Source organism: Aquarana catesbeiana, linkage group LG06 (assembly GCF_042186555.1).
Source record: "Aquarana catesbeiana isolate 2022-GZ linkage group LG06, ASM4218655v1, whole genome shotgun sequence".
Lineage (NCBI taxonomy): Eukaryota > Metazoa > Chordata > Amphibia > Anura > Ranidae > Aquarana > Aquarana catesbeiana.
Window position 1 is genome coordinate 415,678,796 of NC_133329.1, and position 20,984 is coordinate 415,699,779.

Consider the following 20,984-nt stretch of genomic DNA (forward strand, 5'->3'; position numbering starts at 1 on the left):
TGGTATTAAGGAGAGGGATCATTACTGGCTGGCAACCCTTCTTGATCCACGTTACAAGGGTAAGGTTGCAGAACTCATCCTTCCTTTGCAGAGGGAGCAGAGGATAAAATATCTTCAGGAGTGCGCCTGTCCACAGACTCCGTTGATATGCTCACATTCATAAAAATGAATCAGTCTTGGATCAGCAGCTATCATGCACCTGATGCTGATGTCACTGATTTATATTTCTATGGATGTGGGATCCCTTGAAGACTGCCTATGCTGACTATCCTATTCCTCCTCAATCTTGATGATGCTCGCTTCCAGCAATATTTTTGGTTTAGGGCACCACCACCACCCAATTTTTCTGCCCCTGTTTAACAGGGGCATGTAATTACAACTTTTGATCTAATATTTCACAGCAGGGCTCGTTCCTGCGCTCAACAAGAGTATCTGTGAGGGATTACAGTGTTGTGGCACCACCACCCAAGGCCCAATTTTTCTGCCCCTGTTTAACAGGGGCCTGTAATTACAATTCTTAAAATAATATTTCAAAGCAGGGCCCGTTCCTGCGCCCAACAAGAGTATCTATGAGGGGTTACAGTGTTGTGGCGCTACCACCACCCAAGGCCCAACTTTTCTGCCCCTGTTTAACAGGGGCATATAATTACAATTTTTGATCTAATATTTTAACCTAGGGCCCGTTCCTGCGCCCAACAAGAGTATCTGTGAGGGGTTACAGTGTTGTGGCACCACCACCCAAGGCCCAATTTTTCTGCCCCTGTTTAACAGGGGCATGCAATTACAATTTTTGATCTAATATTTTACAGCAGGGCCTGTTCCTGTGCCCAACAAGAGTATCTGTGAGGGGTTACAGTGTTGTGGCACCACCACCACCACCCAAGGCCCAATTTTTCTGCCCCTATTTAACAGGGGCCTGTAATTACAATTCTTAAAATAATATTTCAACACAGGGCCCGTTACTACACCCAACAAGCGAAACTGTGAGGGCTTACAGTGTTGTGGCACCACCACCACCAAAGGCCCAATTTTTCTGCCCCTGTTTAACAGGGGCATGTAATTAAAATTTTTGATATAGTATTTCACAGCAGGACCCGTTCCTGCACTCACCAAGAGTAACTGTGAGGGCTTACAGTGTTCTGGTACCACCAACACCTAAGGCCCAATTTTCTGCAGAGTATATAGGGCGGCCCTATAGTATATATAGTACTGTTCAGAGTAAATAGTGCCTGGGGGCCCCCACAATTTTTTTTTTAATTTGGGTGCGGAGTTCCCTTTAATATCCATACCAGACCCAAAGGGCCTGGTAATGGACTGGGGGGGACCCATACCGGTTTTTCAATGATTTTCATCTATATTGCCGGGACCCGACAATTCATTACAGCTGCGATCAGTTTTAAATGACTTTTTTTTTCCATTAGAAATGTCATTTTGCTGTGGTATTGTTCTAAACATGGGAAAACTGTGCCACTTTACAGGCATACTAAGGACACCCCCCAGGCAAAATCACTGCTCCCGAAAAAAAGTCAGTTTTTAAAACTTTTTTTGCATTGATACATGTCCCCTGGGGCAGGACCCAGGTCCGCAAACACTTTTTCGGGCAAAAACTTGCATATAAGCCTCTAAAATGAGCACTTTTGATTTTTTTCCTTTCTGATCCCCAAAGGCAATCGTCCACTCCCTAGATCATCAATCTACCATCTTATTTCTTACAGGTATCAATGGCCCCTTATATTCTCTCCATTTACATACACATTCAGATCTTTTTTTTTAATCATTACAGTGTTGGCTATTAAGCTGTTTTTTTCCCCTAAAATCTCTCACCATTTCTTCCTGCGTAGCTCCGGTTGAACCCGTTGTGATTGACATGTTGGATGGAGTCAAAGTCAGTCCCATGGAAAAGCTCTTTCTCATTGGTGGTGGAACCATTCTTGGAGTCGATGTTCTGCTTCTTTATCTGGTAGTTGGGCCAGAGATCTCTGTTCTGTACACGTAGAATCTGGGAGGACATACAAAGGCTCAGATGTATACAATGTTCTACCAATAAACTGCAATATTCCAACTATTACACAGGAGAGGACCTGTTCTATGAAGAATATAATGACAAGTATCATTCAGATGAGTGTACAGGGATGCTCAATAAGTAAGGTCATCACAGCTGAGGTTATTAAAAATATTCATTGAAATTCACAATCCACAGGTGATGAGTAGAGACAACGTGCTTCGGGGGAAAATGCCTCCTCCTTCGTCAGGGCTGTGATGGTTGGTGTGGTCGGGACTGACCTGGTTGAACAAGATAGGAGCCCTTTAGGCGCTGTAAAATGATGGAGAACCAGCATGTCAGTTCTCAGTCATTTTACAGCACTTAAAAGGTTCCTGTTGTACTCGAACTCTGCTTCTTGGTCAACCATACCAACCATCACAGCCAACGCTTTTGGCTCTATTTATCACCTGTGGACTGTTCATTTCAGTAAATATCTTTAACAATACCTCAAATTTGAAAAAACAATCCCCTGCGCTCACAACCTAACTGCAATTGAATGGACATCGGATGTGATGTCACCGCGGTCTTTGAGAACGCCCTGTGGGAAGGGAGAAATGCAGCGTCAGACGCAGCTTACGGCACCGCGGTGACATCACGTCCGATGCCCGTTCAATTGGAGTTAGGTTGTGAGAGAACCTATTGATTAATGGACTGGTAATTGATGTTCATCTGTTTGCCCTCCACCTTGGAACCTTGTAAAGATTGATTTTATGATTGGAACTCTGTAAAGATTGATTTTAATGAATTAAACAAGACGTACTTTACTATGCAGCTCTTTCTCCAGATGTTTGTGCCTGAAGACACCCCAGGAAGGATCGCACCCAGGAGTTGGCGTTTTCATCACCCCGCTCACCATACTAAGCCTACCTGACTTGCAACACAGTACTGCTTGGGGGCCCATTGGATCTGGTGAGTTCAAACATAATGGGGGGGGGACCCCGTATTCACCTGTTTACAGCATCATAAGTGTTTTTTAGCACAGCAGCACTTTTAAAGGGAACTTTGGAAAGGAACTTATCAACTGAGAACTGCTATATGTTTATGTGCACGTCTTTTTTAGACATTCACTGGTCACATGCTTAATATTGATTTTCCTGTGAAAGGAACCTTCTAACTTGAAGTTTATACATATTTGCACATGTTTTTAAGCTTTCACTGGCTACATGCTTGGTATATATATACTTTTTTTGGATTAATTTTGCACTTAATTTTGTATACACTACAGTTGCACTTTATTATATTTATTCAGGCTGTCAGTGCTGTGGTATTTATACCCTTTTTTCCAATACCTCAAATTTGATGACCTGCCTCTACACCCATCTGAATCTATCTTGAGGAGCGCCTTTCGGTTGCTACCAGAGAGGCAGCAGCTGAGACCCTAACAAGGCTCCCCCACGTCTTTCCTTCATTGGCCACTTTGAAGGACAACACATCCCAGATCATCTTCAGGGATACCAGACTGCAGACTGGTCCAGTGCTGTCACACGTACATTTTGAGGTCAAGTATCAAACAGCTCTAACATGATGTTATGGGTGGAATATTCTATTGAAGGTTAATGTCTGACCATTCCATAGTGCCGGTCATTATTCTGTAATTGGAGCACCCAGTTATTTGCTCCATACTGTCAACCAAACCTGAACTTAAACCCTGATTATACTGTACATCATCTTGTGGATACTTCATTCTAGAGCAGTCTGTTTGTTTGCCCTTTCTGCTGTTTTGATGTCACCTGCTGGACTAGACTACAAACTTTACCTTGCGCTCTTTGCCTGATCATAGATACTCTTTGACTAAGCTTTGGAATCCAGAGCCAAACTTTTATTACTTGGCTATCTGACCATACAGCCTGACATTCTGTTGTAATGTTTTCTACTGTTGCCATGAGACATGACTGAAAGGTCCTGCATCCTTACACCTCTTTGTTGTTGCCTTTCTGGACCTTTGGCAAGCTTCTACGAGATCAGAACTTTGCATCTGTCCAGCCTGTATCAGAAGTCACCAGAGGAGCCTCTACCTGAGAATTTATCTTGCACCATCCGACAATGGTGTGACCGGGAAGATCCATCTACACCATGACACATACTCAACACCAGTCTCCAGTGCAATGCTGGTATGTTGAGACCCTACACTATATAAGCAGAACACCATCACTGTCCCCCAGAATTCTATCACTGACATCTGACATCTTTCATCACAATATATCAGAGACATTACCTTCAGTATTGTGTTTGCACAGCTTTTCTGGAATTTCTGCTGTACTGCGGAGTATTCAGGAGTTCCCTGAGCAACATCCACTTCCATCACAAGATTCTTACCCATCGGCTTCCAGTGTGACGGTAATCCGTGAGTGTCCCCCTCTAAAAAGATAAAGAGTGCAGTCAGGACCCGAAGAGAAACCAGACAAGTAAAACCTTGGTGAAAGCATTGACATGGCAGCCAATAAGAATAGTTCTATGTAGAGAAGATAATTATTATTTTATTATTTATTTTTTAAATTACAGGCACTTATATAGCGCTGTCAATTTATGCAGCGCTTTACATACAGTATATATTGTACATTTACATCAGTGATAATTCTGAGTTTCCCCTCATACACTCAGGTCTCTGTTCTCTAGAAGCCATAAATCCACCAAATCGTACCAGAGAAGCAGATTGTCTACCTTATCCAAGATGGTCTATTTTTAGACTGTCATTTTCCCTCCATGTCTATGCAATGTAGGAATTGGTAACTAGTCATAGACAGGCAGATGTGTCACCAGAAATGATGGATGATGAGACATTTTGCTGCCATTGAGTTTATTGAGCCTGTGTTAGGATCGGGAGGCTCAGGAAGATGGCTGCTTGTTGGAGCATTTTCAGAGGAGTCTGCTATGCAGAAAGAAATCCAAGAGAGCTTGGGGTAAGCTACTGCTGGATGGTCATTACATGGAGACCTCATTACTCAACCTCTCAAAGTACCTGTAAGTGCTTGCATATGGTCATAGGATCAATTCCTATTGAGAGTCTGCTGCTAAAATATTAAAACCACCAATAGCCACTTCTAAAGTGTCTAGTGTCATAGGGAGGGTAATACTTAGGATCACCAATAGCTGCTCTTAAAGAATTAATTTGTTACTGGGAGGTTGAAACAATAGAGTCACCATTAACTTTGATATTACTGGGAGGCTGCAACTTAGAAAAATTATAGCCACCGTCCAATACACCATACAATTGTGTTGCTGAAATAAGATGGCCTGGGCTATTTTGGCATTTTTCGTTATTCTGTACCACCAACCCTCTCTCCACAAGTTGTTGAGCAAATAAACTTCATAAAAACGGAATTGACTAAATTTAACTTAACTATCGCCCATGGTGTACCATTGGGTGTAGCTATGGGAAGGGTAGGAGAGCCCATGACAATCCAGTATCTCCTGTGGAAGTAATGCTACAGCTGTCTTTACTGCAAATACTCTTCCCTGCATTGCCAGCTGTTGTTTTTAGTTTATATAATACATTGATTGAATTACCAATAAAAGTCATATTACCATGTTTCACAACACGTTGGATCTGAATTTGGTTTCCTTGCTTGTCTGTGGCTGTTTCTCCTTGTAAACTGACAGTGTATTGGTTTCCTCGGATCTGGATTGTGATCTGGACCTTGTTGTCATTTTTTGCCTCTTCCAACTCCAGATTTGTCATCTTTTCGAAGGGAACCATAGTTCCTCCATTGTCATATCTCCATTCCACCAGTTTCCCGGTGAGCTCTGCTGCCCGCTCTCTGTTCTTTCTGTCTTTTACCCGGTTTATAATCATTTCAATCTCCCCGGACACAGGTAGGACGTCCCGGCTGAGGCCCACAATCCGGATAGAGGGGTCGGGTGGTTTGTAAATGACGGAGACCTGAAACTTTTTCTGGAGGTCGGAGATCTTTTGCACCTCGGCTTCTTCTAATTCGGAGATACATTCCTCTGTGATCACCTTCTCTGCCTGCTCACTGTCAATCAGCTGCAGTAGCCAAGCCTTCGTCCTGTCCACATTACTTTTATCTTCGGCACACAAGCTGAACACCACAGGCTCAATGCCGTCCATCAACTGAAAGGTGACAAGCTTCTGAACTGGCTCTGGGACAAAAAAGAATGGTGTCACAAACTGCTCTGAAAGTGGAAATATAAATTGTGAACCAAAAGTTTATAAACGGAATGTAGACCACGTTTGGGTAACATGGCTGAGGAACTGTGAAGATGTTTTGTAAGTAGCAAGAATAGTGCAGGCAAATGCATTGGCTCAAAGGCGAAATGAGTCTTGAATCTGGGTCAAGAGATTATTGCAGGTCAGGCTGGGGTGACTCATACAGGCAGGTCTCTGGTGCCTCCCCCTGGTTCTGGAAGTTTGAAAATATTTCTAGAATCTGGAGGGCGGAGGCCAGGAGGGCTGATCTGCATACTTTGGGGAGTTTGGCCAATCCCTAGGCAGTGGGTCTGGCATGGTGGCTGAGCCAGCCCTTAAATATGAATGAATCATGCTGGCAGGGGAGTTGGGTGGAAGATGGAGTGATGAGGAGACTGTTGGTGGCCCTTGAGGAGAACACCTGCTATGGGGGGGGGGGGTTCTAAGGTTGAAGCTCGGGCTGGTTAGGGAGGATCCTGATAGCAGTGTGGTTTGAAAGGGATCTTACCTAAGAAGCAGCAGAAGCAAGGCAGACAGTGGGAGTACCTCATCACAGTGAGGGACTTACAAGGGGAACGACTGCCACATGTAGCATGCCTTTCTGGAGGACAGTGCTGTGCTTAAATCTTTTCTTTCCCTTGCCCTGGGAGATCTTCAATAGCAGCCAGGTGGGCAGGTAGTTTGTGCGGTCAGTAGAGCTGGGATCACTATCTACATTGGAGTTGGAGATACTCCTGTATGCAGCCTACAATACACTGTGCTACTTTCTAAGAGACTAATGCCGCGTACACACGATCGGACTTCTCGTCGGAAAAAGATATGATGGCTTTTCCGACGGAATTCCGCTCAAGTTTGCCTTGCATACACACTGAACACACTCGCTGAACTTACGACCATCAAGAACGCGGTGACGTACAACACTACGACGAGCCGAGAAAATGAAGTTCAATGCTTCCGAGCATGCGTCGAATTGTTTTCGAGCATGCGTAGAAATTTTGCGTGTCGGAATTGCCACAGACGATCGCATTTTTGGATAGGAACTTTTTCTGACTGAAAAATTGAGAACATGCTCTCAATCTTTTGCTGGCTGGAATTCGGCCAGCAAAAATCCGATGGAGCGTACACACGGTCGCATTTTCCGCCAAAAAACTCTCATCGGTCTTTTGCGGGCCAAAATTCCGATCGTGTGTACGCAGCATGAGAGTGCTTAATTAGAGGCTTTTGCATTTTTTTTCAAGAGACTGTCAAGTGTCCGAAAAGGAGGACAGTTCAAGACTTTTGTACATAGGAAGGAAGTTGTCCCTGGTTTTTCCCATATATCCCTTCACCCATCCAAGTTGTTACCCCTAATAAAACATAAAAACAAAGTCAAGGGACTGACTTCTTGTGTTTGGATGCAAGCAGTGAATGTGTGTTCCCTGGCTCTGCAGAAGTAAGAGAGTCAGTTACCAGCGGCTCCCGCGGCGGTAGTGCTACATATAAGGAATCGGTATATATGAAAAGGGAATTTGGGACTTTAAATGAAGCGCTTGGGTAGTGGAGATAAAATAGTACCATATTTAAATAGTATTATGAAAATGTTTTATTGGTTATGATAAGTAACAGTCAATAAGGGAGTAATCATTTCATATACAGTAAAAAATGTTTTCATTTCATATACCGGTATGTATAGGAAAAATGCACATAACATAGACATGGTAGAAAGATATATACACATATAACAGCATATGGTTTGAAGTTGGAAATAGAGTAACATAGTATTAATAACAGGTACATGCCTGGTACCGATAAGTGCATCCACATGGTATATGTACATTTATTAAATGGAAAAGATTCATAGCGTTGGAAAGAGCAGACGGTCAAAATGAGTATGAATATGAATTTTGGTTACATCAGCTCCTGATGAGTGGGGAAACACCCACGAAACGCGTCAAGCTATTTTTTTTGATGTCCCAGCCATATCCTATATGGAATCATACTCATTTTGACCATCTGCTCTTTCCAACGCTATGAATCTTTTCCATTTAATAAATGTACATATACCATGTGGATGCACCTATCGGTACCAGGCATGTACCTGTTATTAATACTATGTTACTCTATTTCCAACTTCAAACCATATGCTGTTATATGTGTATATATCTTTCTACCATGTCTATGTTATGTGCATTTTTCCTATACATATATGAAATGAAAACATTTTTTACTGTATATGAAATGATTACTCCCTTATTGATTGTTACTTATCAAAACCAATAAAACATTTTCATAATACTATTTAAATATGGTACTATTTTATCTCCACTACCCAAGCGCTTCATTTAAAGTCCCAAATTCCCTTTTCATATATACCAATTACCGGGATGGAGGCACTTAATTGTGCCTCATTTAAAGTCCCAAAAAACCCCCCCTCAATCTCCATATAAGGAATCGGAATATTGGTCTGACATCTTCTGCACGCGGAAGGGCTTCCATGATCACTTTGGGTTATGATAGGGATAAGTGAGCTTAGAATTTAAGCGGCACACCGTGATATTCAATTCCAAATACACTTTTATTCAAATAATTACTTGTTTGCAAAAAAAAAAAACAACACGTTTCAGGGGTGGATCTCCTTTATCAGTGCCAAAGAGAATGCAGCAAAGATAGTGTATGCGGACTCAATAATCAGTATATAGTTGGAGTGTTGGAAGTTAGCAGTTGATTCAAGCTCATTACTGACTCCACATACACTATATCTTTGTTTTATTCTTTTAAAGAGGAAGTCTTATAATATATCTTCTCTTCATCCTTCCCCTTAGGGGGGCAACGTGCATGTCTCACTCTATCCCATTTTGATAGATGCTGTGTATCAAGTATGATGGACAGCACGCCCCTCCTCCCCCTACCGCTGTTTTACCACACTGCTCTGTAGAAGATGAATAACTAATTAGCATTGATTGACAGCCCATTTCTCTGCCACCCGGAACTTACCCGAGACCAGCACCATCAAAATGCATGCAGAGGAGGGAGGGGGCATGTTAAAGCAATTTCATGGAAAACCTCTACCCTCAGGCTAGCTGATAGCAGAGGGTGCAGGAGCAACAGAGCAGACAAGATCAGAGATGATGACATCAGTGTGCCCAACAGATACACCCAAGACATGCATGGTGATAGCAAAGTGGGCAAGGGCAACAGAGCAGACAAGATAAATGATGTTGATATCAAAGCGACCAAAAGGCGTGCCTGAGATGGGCTGTGACAGCGGTGGGGGGCAGAAGCAAAATAGATTGCGTCAGCACATCCAACAGCTACACCCAAAATTCATGGTGAAAATAGATGGGATGTGAGCGATGGAGCACATTCAATCAATAATAAAGACTGACAAGATGCATGGTGACAGCAATGGGGGGGAGGAGCAAAAGAGCAGACAAAACCTGTGATGATGTTGATGAAATCAATGTGTTCAACAGGTGTGCCTAAAATACATAGTCACAGCAGAGGGGGCGGGAGAAACAGAGCTCTGCTTGATCTACCAATTAGGAAACCCCCACAAATCGGGCTTCTAGCAGGGGAAGAGCTGACAGGCAGTAATAGCAGAGATAAAAAAGAGATTTACTGCACCATCTTTCAGTATTCAGAGATAAGTATTTAATCATTAGACCAGCAGTTTTCATTGCTCATAAGATCTCTTCTTTAAGCCCTGATGAAGGAGGTGGAGTTACAGCCCCCAAAACGTGTTGGCTTTGTAAACAATCTATCATTGTAATAGATTTGTATTCAGAGTTGAATATCAGTGTCAGCATACCTCCCAACTTTTGAACTTCAGAATGAGGTACACTTACATAGTTACATAGTAGGTGAGGTTGAAAAAAGATACAAGTCCATCAAGTCCAACCTATGTGTGTGATTATGTGTCAGTATTACATTGTATATCCCTTTATGTTGTGGTCGTTCTGGTGCTTATCCAATAGTTTCTTAAAAATACCGATGCTCCCCGCTGAGACCACCGCCTGTGGAAGGGAATTCCACATCCTTGCCGCTCTAATGCCCTGTACACACGATCGGACATTGATCGGACATTCCGACAACAAAATCCATTGGATTTTTTCCGACGGATGTTGGCTCAAACTTGTCTTGCATACACACGGTCGCACAAAGTTGTAGGAAAATCCGATCATTCTGAACGCGGTGACGTAAAACACGTACGTCGGGACTATAAACGAGGCAGTAGCCAATACCTTTCGTCTCTTCAATTTATTCTGAGCATGCGTGGCACTTTGTGCGTCGGATTTGTATACACACGATCGGAATTTAAACGATCGGATTTTGTTGTCTGAAAATTTTATATCCTGCTCTCAAACTTTGTGTGTCGGAAATTCCAATGGAAAAAGTCCGATGGAGCCTACACACGATCAGAATTTCCGACAATACAATCCGATCGCACTTTTTCCATCGGAAAATCTGACCGTGTGTACAGGGCATAAGAGTAAAGAACCCTCTACGTAGTTTAAAGTTAAACCTCTTTTCTTCTAATTTTAATGAGTGGCCGCGAGTCTTGTTAAACTCTCTTCTGCGAAAAAGTTTTCTCCCTATTGTGGGGTCACCAGTCTGGTATTTATATATTGTGGGGTCACCAGTCCAATATTTATATATTGTGGGGTCACCAGTCCGGTATTTATATATTGTGGGGTCACCAGTCCGGTATTTATATATTGTGGGGTCACCATTCCGGTATTTATATATGGTGGGGTCACCAGTCCAGTATTTATATATTGTGGGGTCACCAGTCCAGTATTTATATATTGTGGGGTCACCAGTCCGGTATTTATATATTGTGGGGTCACCAGTCCGGTATTTGTATATTGTGGGGTCACCAGTCCAGTATTTATACATTGAAATCATATCCCCTCTCAAGCGTCTCTTCTCCAGAGAGAATAAGTTCAGAGCTCACAACCTTTCCTCATAACTAAGATCCTCCAGACCCTTTATTAGCTTTGTTGCCCTTCTTTGTACTCGCTCCATTTCCAGTACATTCTTCCTGAGGACTGCTGCCCAGAACTGGACAGCATACTCCAGGTGCGGCTGGACCAGAGTCTTGTAGAGCGGGAGAATTATCGTTTTATCTCTGGAGTTGATCCCCTTTTTAATGCCAATATTCTGTTTGCTTTGTTAGCAGCAGCTTGGCATTGCATGTCATTGCTGAGTCTATCATCTACTAGGACCCCCAGGTCCTTTTCCATCCTAGATCCCCCCAGAGGTTCTCCCCCCAGTCTATAGATTTCATTCAGATTTTTGCCACCCAAATGCATTATTTTACATTTTTCTACATTGAACCTCATTTGCCATGTAGTTGCCCCTCCCCCATTCATTTGTTCAGATCTTCTTGCAAGGTTTCCACATCCTGCGGAGAAGTTATTGCCCTGCTTAGCTTAGTATTGTCCGCAAATACAGAGATTGAACTGTTTATCCCATCCTCCAGATCGTTTATGAACAAATTAAACAGGATTGGTCCCAGCACAGAACCCTGGGGGACCCCACTACCCACCCCCGACCATTCCGAGTACTCCCCATTTATCACCACCCTCTGAACATGCCCTTGTAGCCAGTTTTCAATCCATGTACTTACCCTATGGTCCATGCTAGGGATGTACACAGGGGGCGGGTTCACCCGTTACGTTACCGGGTGACCCCGCCCCCTCTGACGTCACGGGGAAACCCATAGGGAAGTCCCCATTAAGTCCCCGTGCGTTAGAGGGGGCGGGGTCACCGGGTGGCCTCGCCCTCCGTTATTTAAGAAGTGTCAGAAGAAGAGAAGCGTCACACAGCGGGAGCCTCCCACGGATGCCGAGCAGCCCAAGAACGAAGCGGGGAAGTAAACGCCGTGGAGGAAGATGCCGGACGAGAACACCGGAGCATGAAGCAGAGGATCGGAGGAAGAACCAGAGGAAGAAGAAGATGGAGGAAGAAACCAAAGGAAGAAGGAAGGAAGGAAGGAAGAAGACTTCAAATAAAGGAATTGTCAAAAACTGTCTCTTGTCATTTTTAACATTTTTGACACTTTTTTGTGAAATGGTAGGGGTACATTTGTACCCCATTACCATTTCACACAGGGGGGCCGGGATCTGGGGGTCCCCTTGTTAAAGGGGGCTTCCAGATTCCAATAAGCCCCCCGCCCGCGGACCCCCACAACCACCGGCCAAGGGTTGTGGGGATGAGGCCCTTGTCCTCATCAACATGGGGACAAGGTGCTTTGGGGGGCCGCTACCCCAAAGCACCCTCCCAATGTTGAGGGCATGTGGCCTGGTACGGTTCAGGAGGGAGGGGGGGCGCTCTCTCATCCCCCCTCTTTTCCTGCAGCCTGCCAGGTTGCGTGCTCGGATAAGGGTCTGGTATGGATTTTTGGGGGGACCCCACACCATTTTTTTTTTAAATTTTGGCGTGGGGTTCCCCTTAATATCCATACCAGACCTGAAGGGCCTGGTATGGAATTTAGGGGGACCCCCACGTCATTTTTTAAAAAAAATTTTGGTTCGGGGTTCTCCTGTGGGGAAATTGCATGCCCTTTTTACCAATGAACTTTTATGTGTATTGCCGGACCGACAATTCATTAATAGCAGCAAGTAGTTTTAAATTACTTTTTTTTCCTTTGAAATGTCATTTTGCTGTCAGACTGTTCTAAACACGGGAAACATGCACCCCTTTACAGGCATACTATAGACACCCCCCAGGTACGAAATTTAAAGGGATATTACACTTTTATTGTTTCACTTTAAGCATTATTAAAATCACTGCTCCCGAAAAAACGGCTGTTTTTAAAACTTTTTTTTGCATTGATCCATGTCCCCTGGGGCAGGACCCGGGTGCCCAAACACTTTTTATGACAATAACTTGCATATAAGCCTTTAAAATGAGCACTTTTGATTTCTCCCATAGACTTTTAAAGGGTGTTCCGCGGCATTCGAATTTGCTGCGAACACCCCAAATTGTTTGCTGTTCGGCGAACTGGTGAACAGCCAATGTTTGAGTCGAACATGAGTTTGACTCGAACTCGAAGCTCATCCCTAGTCCATGTCAACAGGCCTCATTTTGTACAGTTTATGGGGAACTGTGTCAAATGACTTTGCAAAATCCAAACACACCACGTCTACGGGCCTTCCTTTATCTAGATGGCAACTCAACTCCTCATAGAAGGTTAATAGAGGTTCAGGAATGCAATACATACAGGGAGCAATGTTCAGGAGTGCATTGTACAGAGTGCAAGGTTCAGGAGAGTGTTTTGCGATCAGACCCGTCTCTGACAACGCACCTGCTACCCAATGCCATGGCTGACAGACATCTTCCAGGCACTCATACCTTGCCGCGCTCTCGTAGCCACTGTCGCAACATCAGTGGTCTCAGAGCCGGGGCTGTACGAGAGGCCTCCCTCTACACATCAGGCTCTGACACAAGGTACGTGACAATCAGGCTGTGGTGCTTAAGTTGGTCATTCTTCCAGAACTCTGAGCTCCTTCTACATACAGAAGGGTCTCTTCCCCTTTTTTATTCAGTCGGCGATCTTGAACTCACACCCCACTCACCGGTGAATCTAGTTAAGAGGGATTTGGTTTCGGGCAGGGCGGTCCCCTCTCTCTTCTTCATGCTCGTGTAGAAATCATTCAGCATAGGTTGCTGGAATAGAACCACTTTCACCGTCTGAAGAGAACGGATCGATTTAGATTTGATGAAGTCCTCCAAACCATCGAGGATTGAGTCGGCTACTGTGGAGGCGGATAATCCCCCCGCACCTGTATCAACCAGAGAAAAATGTTTAACAAAGATATTTACTGACCACAAAATGTAACATTTACTTCACTAAATGTAAAGACATTACTCAGAGGAACCTGACCTCCAGAGGCTCTGCTGTACAAAGCTAGCATCAGAGAAGGCCCCTCCCACTACTTGGCGCAAGGATGGTGGGAACCCCTCATAATGGGCACAACAGGTGTACAGACCTGGGAACTCAGCACAGGGATGGTGGGAACCCCTCATAATGGGCACAGCAGGTGTACAGACCCGAGAACTCAGCACAGGGATGGTGGGAACCCCTCATAATGGGCACAGTGAGTGTACAGACCCAGGAACTCAGCACAGGGATGGTGGGAACCCCTCATAATGGGCACAGCAGGTGTACAGACCCGGGAACTCAGCACAGGGATGGTGGGAACCCCTCATAATGGGCACAGCGGGTGTACAGACCCAGGAACTCAGCACAGGGATGGTGGGAACCCCTCATAATGGGCACAGCAGGTGTACAGACCCGGGAACTCAGTACAGGGATGGTGGGAACCCCTCATAATGGGCACAGCAGGTGTACAGACCCGGGAACTCAGCACAGGGATGGTGGGAAACTGCCAATCTGCTCCTTGACAATGAGGTGTGTGGTTGCTGGTTCCTTAGCTCCTGTTCTTCCAGAGACCAGGGGCTAGAGTTGCTTCTCTGCCCCAGGAGGAATGCTGGATCCTGGGGAGGACCCTGGCAGGGGGCCCTCTGGATAGGCCTGTGACTAGGCCTCAGCCTGTGGAAGATACTGGGCCTGGCTATGGTTGTCACCTCATCCCTTTAAACCCGAACACACATTAATTACACAGGTTCTGTGGCTGATTAAGGTGGTAATTAAACTCACTTGGCGCCTTATCTGCATTTAATTAGCCTCAGAACCCGTGTAATTCAAAGGTGTTCGAGTTTAAGGCTGGGTTCACACTGCTGCGGTGCGGGAACGCAGCGAATTTACTGCGGGTTCCCGCACCGCACCAACTCGCACGGCAGTTCACACTGCCATATGCGAACTGCTGGGGAGTGTCATACAATGTTAATGACACCCCTAGTTCAGCTCGCATATCGCACTGCGAACTGACAATTCGGACATGTATCGGATCTCATAGGTGTGAACACCCATGCGATCCGATTCTGTTCCGAACAAAAAAAGGGTCCTGTGCGAGTTTGGACCGAATGCGGTGCGATATCAGCCATACTATCTGTATGGCTGATATCGCACAGCACAGACATCGCATGTGATGTGAACAGCAGTGCGCTGCGAATCACATACGATGTCTGCCACCGCAGCAGTGTGAACCCAGCCTAAAGGGAGGAGGTGGCAACTCTAGGCCTGGCCCAAGGAGAGATGAGTCCCTGTCTGCCTTTAGACAGAGGATTGCCGGTAAGCTGAAACAAATTGAGAAAGAAGAGGAGAAAAGGTTAGTTTTGATGGCTGAATTTAGGAAGAAAAAACTGATTTGTGCCAAAGTGTATAGTAAGAGATGGGCTTTGAGGCCTGAGTTGGACTTGGAGCAAGCTGTGAGGAAGCAGAAGGAACTGATGAGTTCTCTGAAGGAGAATAGCAGAATATTTAAAGAAAAATATAGAAACAAGGAACGGTTTAGCCGAATGAGAAGAGGAGCCACTTCCTGCATGGAAAGTGACCCAATCAGTGAGGAAATGCATGTACCGACAGAGTCAGCAGAGAGTGAAAAAGTGGGCCCAGAGGATGAGCCCAGCTCTTCAACACCTCAGACATCTGCTGAGCCCTCAATGGTGGAGGCCTCTGTCCCCTTCACTCCGCAGCAGCAATATGGAACATCTTAGCAAGAGGTTGAGGGAGGTACTGGCATGCTGGAGTTCATCACTAAGCTGGAATCCCCTTTGGATGCGGATTCCTCAGATGATGATGAGGAGATGGACACTATTCCTCGCCCTGTGAAAGAGAGACCTGTGGAGAGAGCAAGATCCACCATGAAGTCTGCAGCAGCAGCTGGGGGGAAGTGTCATCCCACCGTCAGCCATGACATCGTAACAACACAGCAAGCAGGTACAGTGTGTGTGAAGGATTGTGATGTGGACTTTATTAATGACAATGACAATGGGCTTGCTGAGGGTTGTAGTGCTACAGGCAGTCAGCCCAGACCCATAGACAATGTACAACATGCAATGCAGTCTGAATTACCTGCTGAAAACAAAGCTTTAGATGAAATTGGTGACCCCTCATAATGGGCACAGCGGGTGTACAGACCCGGGAACTCAGCACAGGGATGGTGGGAACCCCTCATAATGGGCACAGCGGGTGTACAGACCCGGGAACTCATAGGGATGGTGGGAACCCCTCCTAATGGGCACAGCGGGTGTGTAGGCCAGGGATTAACCTCTCCACTTTCTATCAAACACTAAAATCTACGTTCTGTCTGGACTGATCCCCTTACTCATCTCTTAAGCTTATATCACACTTGTGATCCTGAGGGCAATATTGCTATGGAGGGCACAGCAAGGAGGTGAAACATTCACCTGCTTGGGTGAGTAGGCCTCATGCTGGTTGGATGAGTGAGGTATACAGGTACATTTTAGCAATCTTGTACTGAGTCGGATGGTTATTGGATACAGCTGAGAGGAACACTTATTTTTTTCTTGCACGTGAAAGTAGAACGGTCTGTGATGCATTGATCATACCTGTTCCCAGAGCGGGGAAGGTGACAGAAGAGGCCTGACGCTTCTCACACTCCTGCAGGACATCCAGAACAATTTTCTTGATAGATGCTGGATCGTTTGTACCTACCACATGGATAATCCATTTACACCGTTTGATGTTTCCAGAATCGGTGATGACGTATCCCTTGTGAGGTTGGGAACCTGTCAGAGATGGAAACTTTAGCTGGTAATGTATTTATTCCCGCCTAATACTAACTAGCCTTAAAAACGTCCCCTCTCCCCTCCTGCTACCTCTGCTGACTAAACTGTGGGAAGAAGAAGTATAAACGTACCTATTTTAAGCCCGCTCCAGTCCAGTCATGTGATATACTTGGTCAGCCAATGGCGGCTGCAGGGGAGAAGAGAGAGCACTCAATAATGGCTGGTAAAGCCTGGAGTCGTGACATCATCCATAGGTTCCTATGGTCCATCCCTTGTCGGTGTAGCGTCACATATGGCGACCCATCACATTTCGATACCCGCTGGAGTGCGCATGCGCGACGCCGCCATATGCGTACCAACACTTTTATGACAAAACTCCACACCCCTCGCAGGCTCGCTTCGCTCGCCACGCTTCAGGCACGGCTTCGCTTGGCATAATTATAATCTAACTCTATTTCCACTTGGATAGTGGGGCTTGAACCTAGACTTATGGGTGCAGTTTTGTCGTAATAGTGTTGGAACGCATATGGCGCGTCGCGAAACGTGATGGGTTGCCATATGTGACGCTACACCGGCACTCCCTCCTCTTCCTTGCAGCTGCCGCTGACTAACACAGGGGAGCCGGGTCACATGACTGAACTGGAGACGGCTGAACATAGTAAACACCAAAAATAAGATACACTATTCCAAAGAGTATCACAGAAAAGTCAAAACATGTATTATCACAAATCTAATGTGTTATCAGCAAAAAAAATAAATATAAATATATATATATATACACACACTGTATATCCATACAGACAAGTGGTTAAATAATACCTCTTTATGGTACACAAATGAGAAAGGTAAAATATCATGGTACATAAATCCCAAAATCTAGTGTAGTCCAGGTGCAGCATTGAGAAGAGAAGGATCCTGTGTCTGGGAGCAGAGGGGACCTTTTCACAGGCACAGCTACAGGAGAAGATTCTTATTGTAGAGTTGTGTACAATCAGTGCTGAGCCCGTCCTCTACCCAGTAGGAAGGCACAAAGGATGTGGACTGCTAGGATTGTGGGAGGTGTAGTTTGGACAGACTGAGCCTTGAAAGGAAGACACCGCAGATTACACAAGGCACTGGGGCAGATGAGAGGGGGTTCCCTGCTGTTTTCCAAGGCGGAGGAGAAGAATTATGGAGACTCCCTGACATCAAGAATAAGGTTATGCTACTAGAAGGAGGAATCCACAACTTTCCCTCCCCCTATCCTGCTCTTGGACAATCAACATCTGCCTTGACACATTCAGTGGTGATTGGATGAAGGTGTCTCCTGTGTGGGTATAGACACCGGGGGTCATTTCCTGACACTCATAACTGAAAAAGTGACTTGGAGAAGCTGCAAAATATCTTCACCAGAACAAGTCCAGTAGAATGTGGCCAATTATTACTAGCTATACCATGACGTGGATAAACGAGAACCTTCACAGATATATACAGTATACATGACATGGCCTTTACTGGCACCTGGTGATGGCCACCATCAATCGTAATAACCCCAATGGTTGAAGACTATTTCCCCCTATACCTTCCCTATGTCTGTCTCATCCTGTTGGTGCATTGTCTATTCTTCTACACACGTAAAAACAAAGAATAAAACAAGGACGGTCCAGTGCAGAGATTTACCCTGTGCCGCAGCAGATGATACAACAGACGGTCCGGCAGCTTCCAGAATCGCTTTAGAAACTCCTACAAATAAAAATATAAAACACAATGAGGCTGAATTCACAGAGCTTCAACACAAGGTTGTGTCCTTATTTATCCATGTGACTGTCATTTTCACATCTTATTGGACTCAACTGAAATATTACTAATAATAAGAATCTCTATCCCTGTGTGTTAGCTTTCTCAACTTAATATACTATTCCAAAGAGTATCACAGAAAAGTCAAAACATGTATTATCACAAATCTAATGTGTTATCAGCAAAAAAAATAAATATAAATATATATATATATATATATATACACACTGTATATCCATACAGACAAGTGGTTAAATAATACCTCTTTATGGTACACAAATGAGAAAGGTAAAATATCATGGTACATAAATCCCAAAATCTAGTGTAGTCCAGGTGCAGCATTGAGAAGAGAAGGATCCTGTGTCTGGGAGCAGAGGGGACCTTTTCACAGGCACAGCTACAGGAGAAGATTCTTATTGTAGAGTTGTGTACAATCAGTGCTGAGCCCGTCCTCTACCCAGTAGGAAGGCACAAAGGATGTGGACTGCTAGGATTGTGGGAGGTGTAGTTGGACAGACTGAGCCTTGAAAGGAAGACACCGCAGATTACACAAGGCACTGGGGCAGATGAGAGGGGGTTCCCTGCTGTTTTCCAAGGCGGAGGAGAAGAATTATGGAGACTCCCTGACATCAAGGATAAGGTTATGCTACTAGAAGGAGGAATCCACAACTTTCCCTCCTCCTATCCTGCTCTTGGACAATCAACATCTGCCTTGACACATTCAGTGGTGATTGGATGAAGGTGTCTCCTGTGTGGGTATAGACACCGGGGGTCATTTCCTGACACTCATAACTGAAAAAGTGACTTGGAGAAGCTGCAAAATATCTTCACCAGAACAAGTCCAGTAGAATGTGGCCAATTATTACTAGCTATACCATGACATGGATAAACGAGAACCTTCACAGATATATACAGTATACATGACATGGCCTTTACTGGCACCTGGTGATGGCCACCATCAATCGTAATAACCCCAATGGTTGAAGACTATTTCCCCCTATACCTTCCCTATGTCTGTCTCATCCTGTTGGTGCATTGTCTATTCTTCTACACACGTAAAAACAAAGAATAAAACAAGGACGGTCCAGTGCAGAGATTTACCCTGTGCCGCAGCAGATGATACAACAGACGGTCCGGCAGCTTCCAGAATCGCTTTAGAAACTCCTACAAATAAAAATATAAAACACAATGAGGCTGAATTCACAGAGCTTCAACACAAGGTTGTGTCCTTATTTATCCATGTGACTGTCATTTTCACATCTTATTGGACTCAACTGAAATATTACTAAAAATAAGAATCTCTATCCCTGTGTGTTAGCTTTCTCAACTTAATATAGAGTTGGTCCCACCAAAATTCATATTCCCTCATCTACAAGTCATTGCATCCAGAACTCCTACAAAGCCCTTCACAATCTGATGTCTCTATACATTCCCTCACCAGTTTCCAGATACAACCACACATGACCTCCCCCCCTCCTCCAGTCACGTCCTCACTCTCCTCCCCCCCAGAACTTCCCTGGGATTCTCCTCCCCGAAATAATGAAAATCCGAAAGAACAAAAAAATATGAAAGAATGAGAAACGATTCAACCTACTAGTTTAACAAATCGATTACATTCGGATAATTTCCTTTTTCGTGTTTTCTAGTATGATTAAATTATAGTTACATAGTAGGTGAGGTTGAAAAAAGACACAAGTCCATCAAGTCCAACCTATGTGTGTGATTATGTGTCAGTATTACATTACATATCCCTGTATATTGCGGTCATTCAGGTGATTATCTAATAGTTTCTTGAAGCTATCAATGCTCCCCGCTGAGACCACCGCCTGTGGAAGGGAATTCCACATCCTTGCCGCTCTTACAGTAAAGAACCCTCTACGTAGTTTAAGGTTAAACCTCTTTTCTTTTAATTTTAATGAGTGGCCACGAGTCTTGTTAAACTGACTTTCACGAAAAAGTTTTCTCCCTATTGTGGGGTCACCAGTCCGGTATTTATATATTGTGGGGTCACCAGTCCGGTATTTCTATATTGTGGGGTCACCAGTCCGGTATTTATACAATGAAATCATATCCCCTCTCAAGCGTCTCTTCTCCAGAGAGAATAAGTTCAGTGCTCACAACCTTTCCTCATAACTAAGATCCTCCAGACCCTTTATTAGCTTTGTTGCCCTTCTTTGTAGTCGCTCCATTTCCAGTACATCCTTCCTGAGGACTGGTGCCCAGAACTGGACAGCATACTCCAGGTGCGGCCGGACCAGAGTCTTGTAGAGCGGGAGAATTATCGTTTTATCTCTGGAGTGGATCCCCTTTTTAATGCCAATATTCTGTTTGCTTTGTTAGCAGCAGCTTGGCATTGCATGTCATTGCTGAGCCTATCAT

General features: G+C 44.6%; 1 protein-coding gene across 3 annotated transcripts in view; it reads right to left on the reverse strand.

Annotated features, from left to right (window-relative positions):
- LOC141147312 (protein mono-ADP-ribosyltransferase PARP14-like) overlaps positions 1-20,984 on the reverse strand; it is a 50,189-nt gene that overhangs the window by 4,886 nt on the left and 24,319 nt on the right. For 2 of the 3 annotated variants that reach the window (XM_073634528.1, XM_073634527.1), the window contains exons 11-16: positions 19,707-19,769; positions 16,650-16,829; positions 13,751-13,957; positions 5,570-6,145; positions 4,260-4,402; positions 1,825-1,999 (exon numbers count right to left, since the gene is read on the reverse strand). In XM_073634528.1, the coding sequence (XP_073490629.1) occupies positions 1,825-1,999; positions 4,260-4,402; positions 5,570-6,145; positions 13,751-13,957; positions 16,650-16,829; positions 19,707-19,769 (1,344 nt within the window). Of the gene's footprint in view, positions 1-1,824; positions 2,000-4,259; positions 4,403-5,569; positions 6,146-13,750; positions 13,958-16,649; positions 16,830-18,488; positions 18,552-19,706; positions 19,770-20,984 lie in introns of all 3 variants that reach the window. The other variant, XM_073634526.1, reaches the window with a different exon arrangement.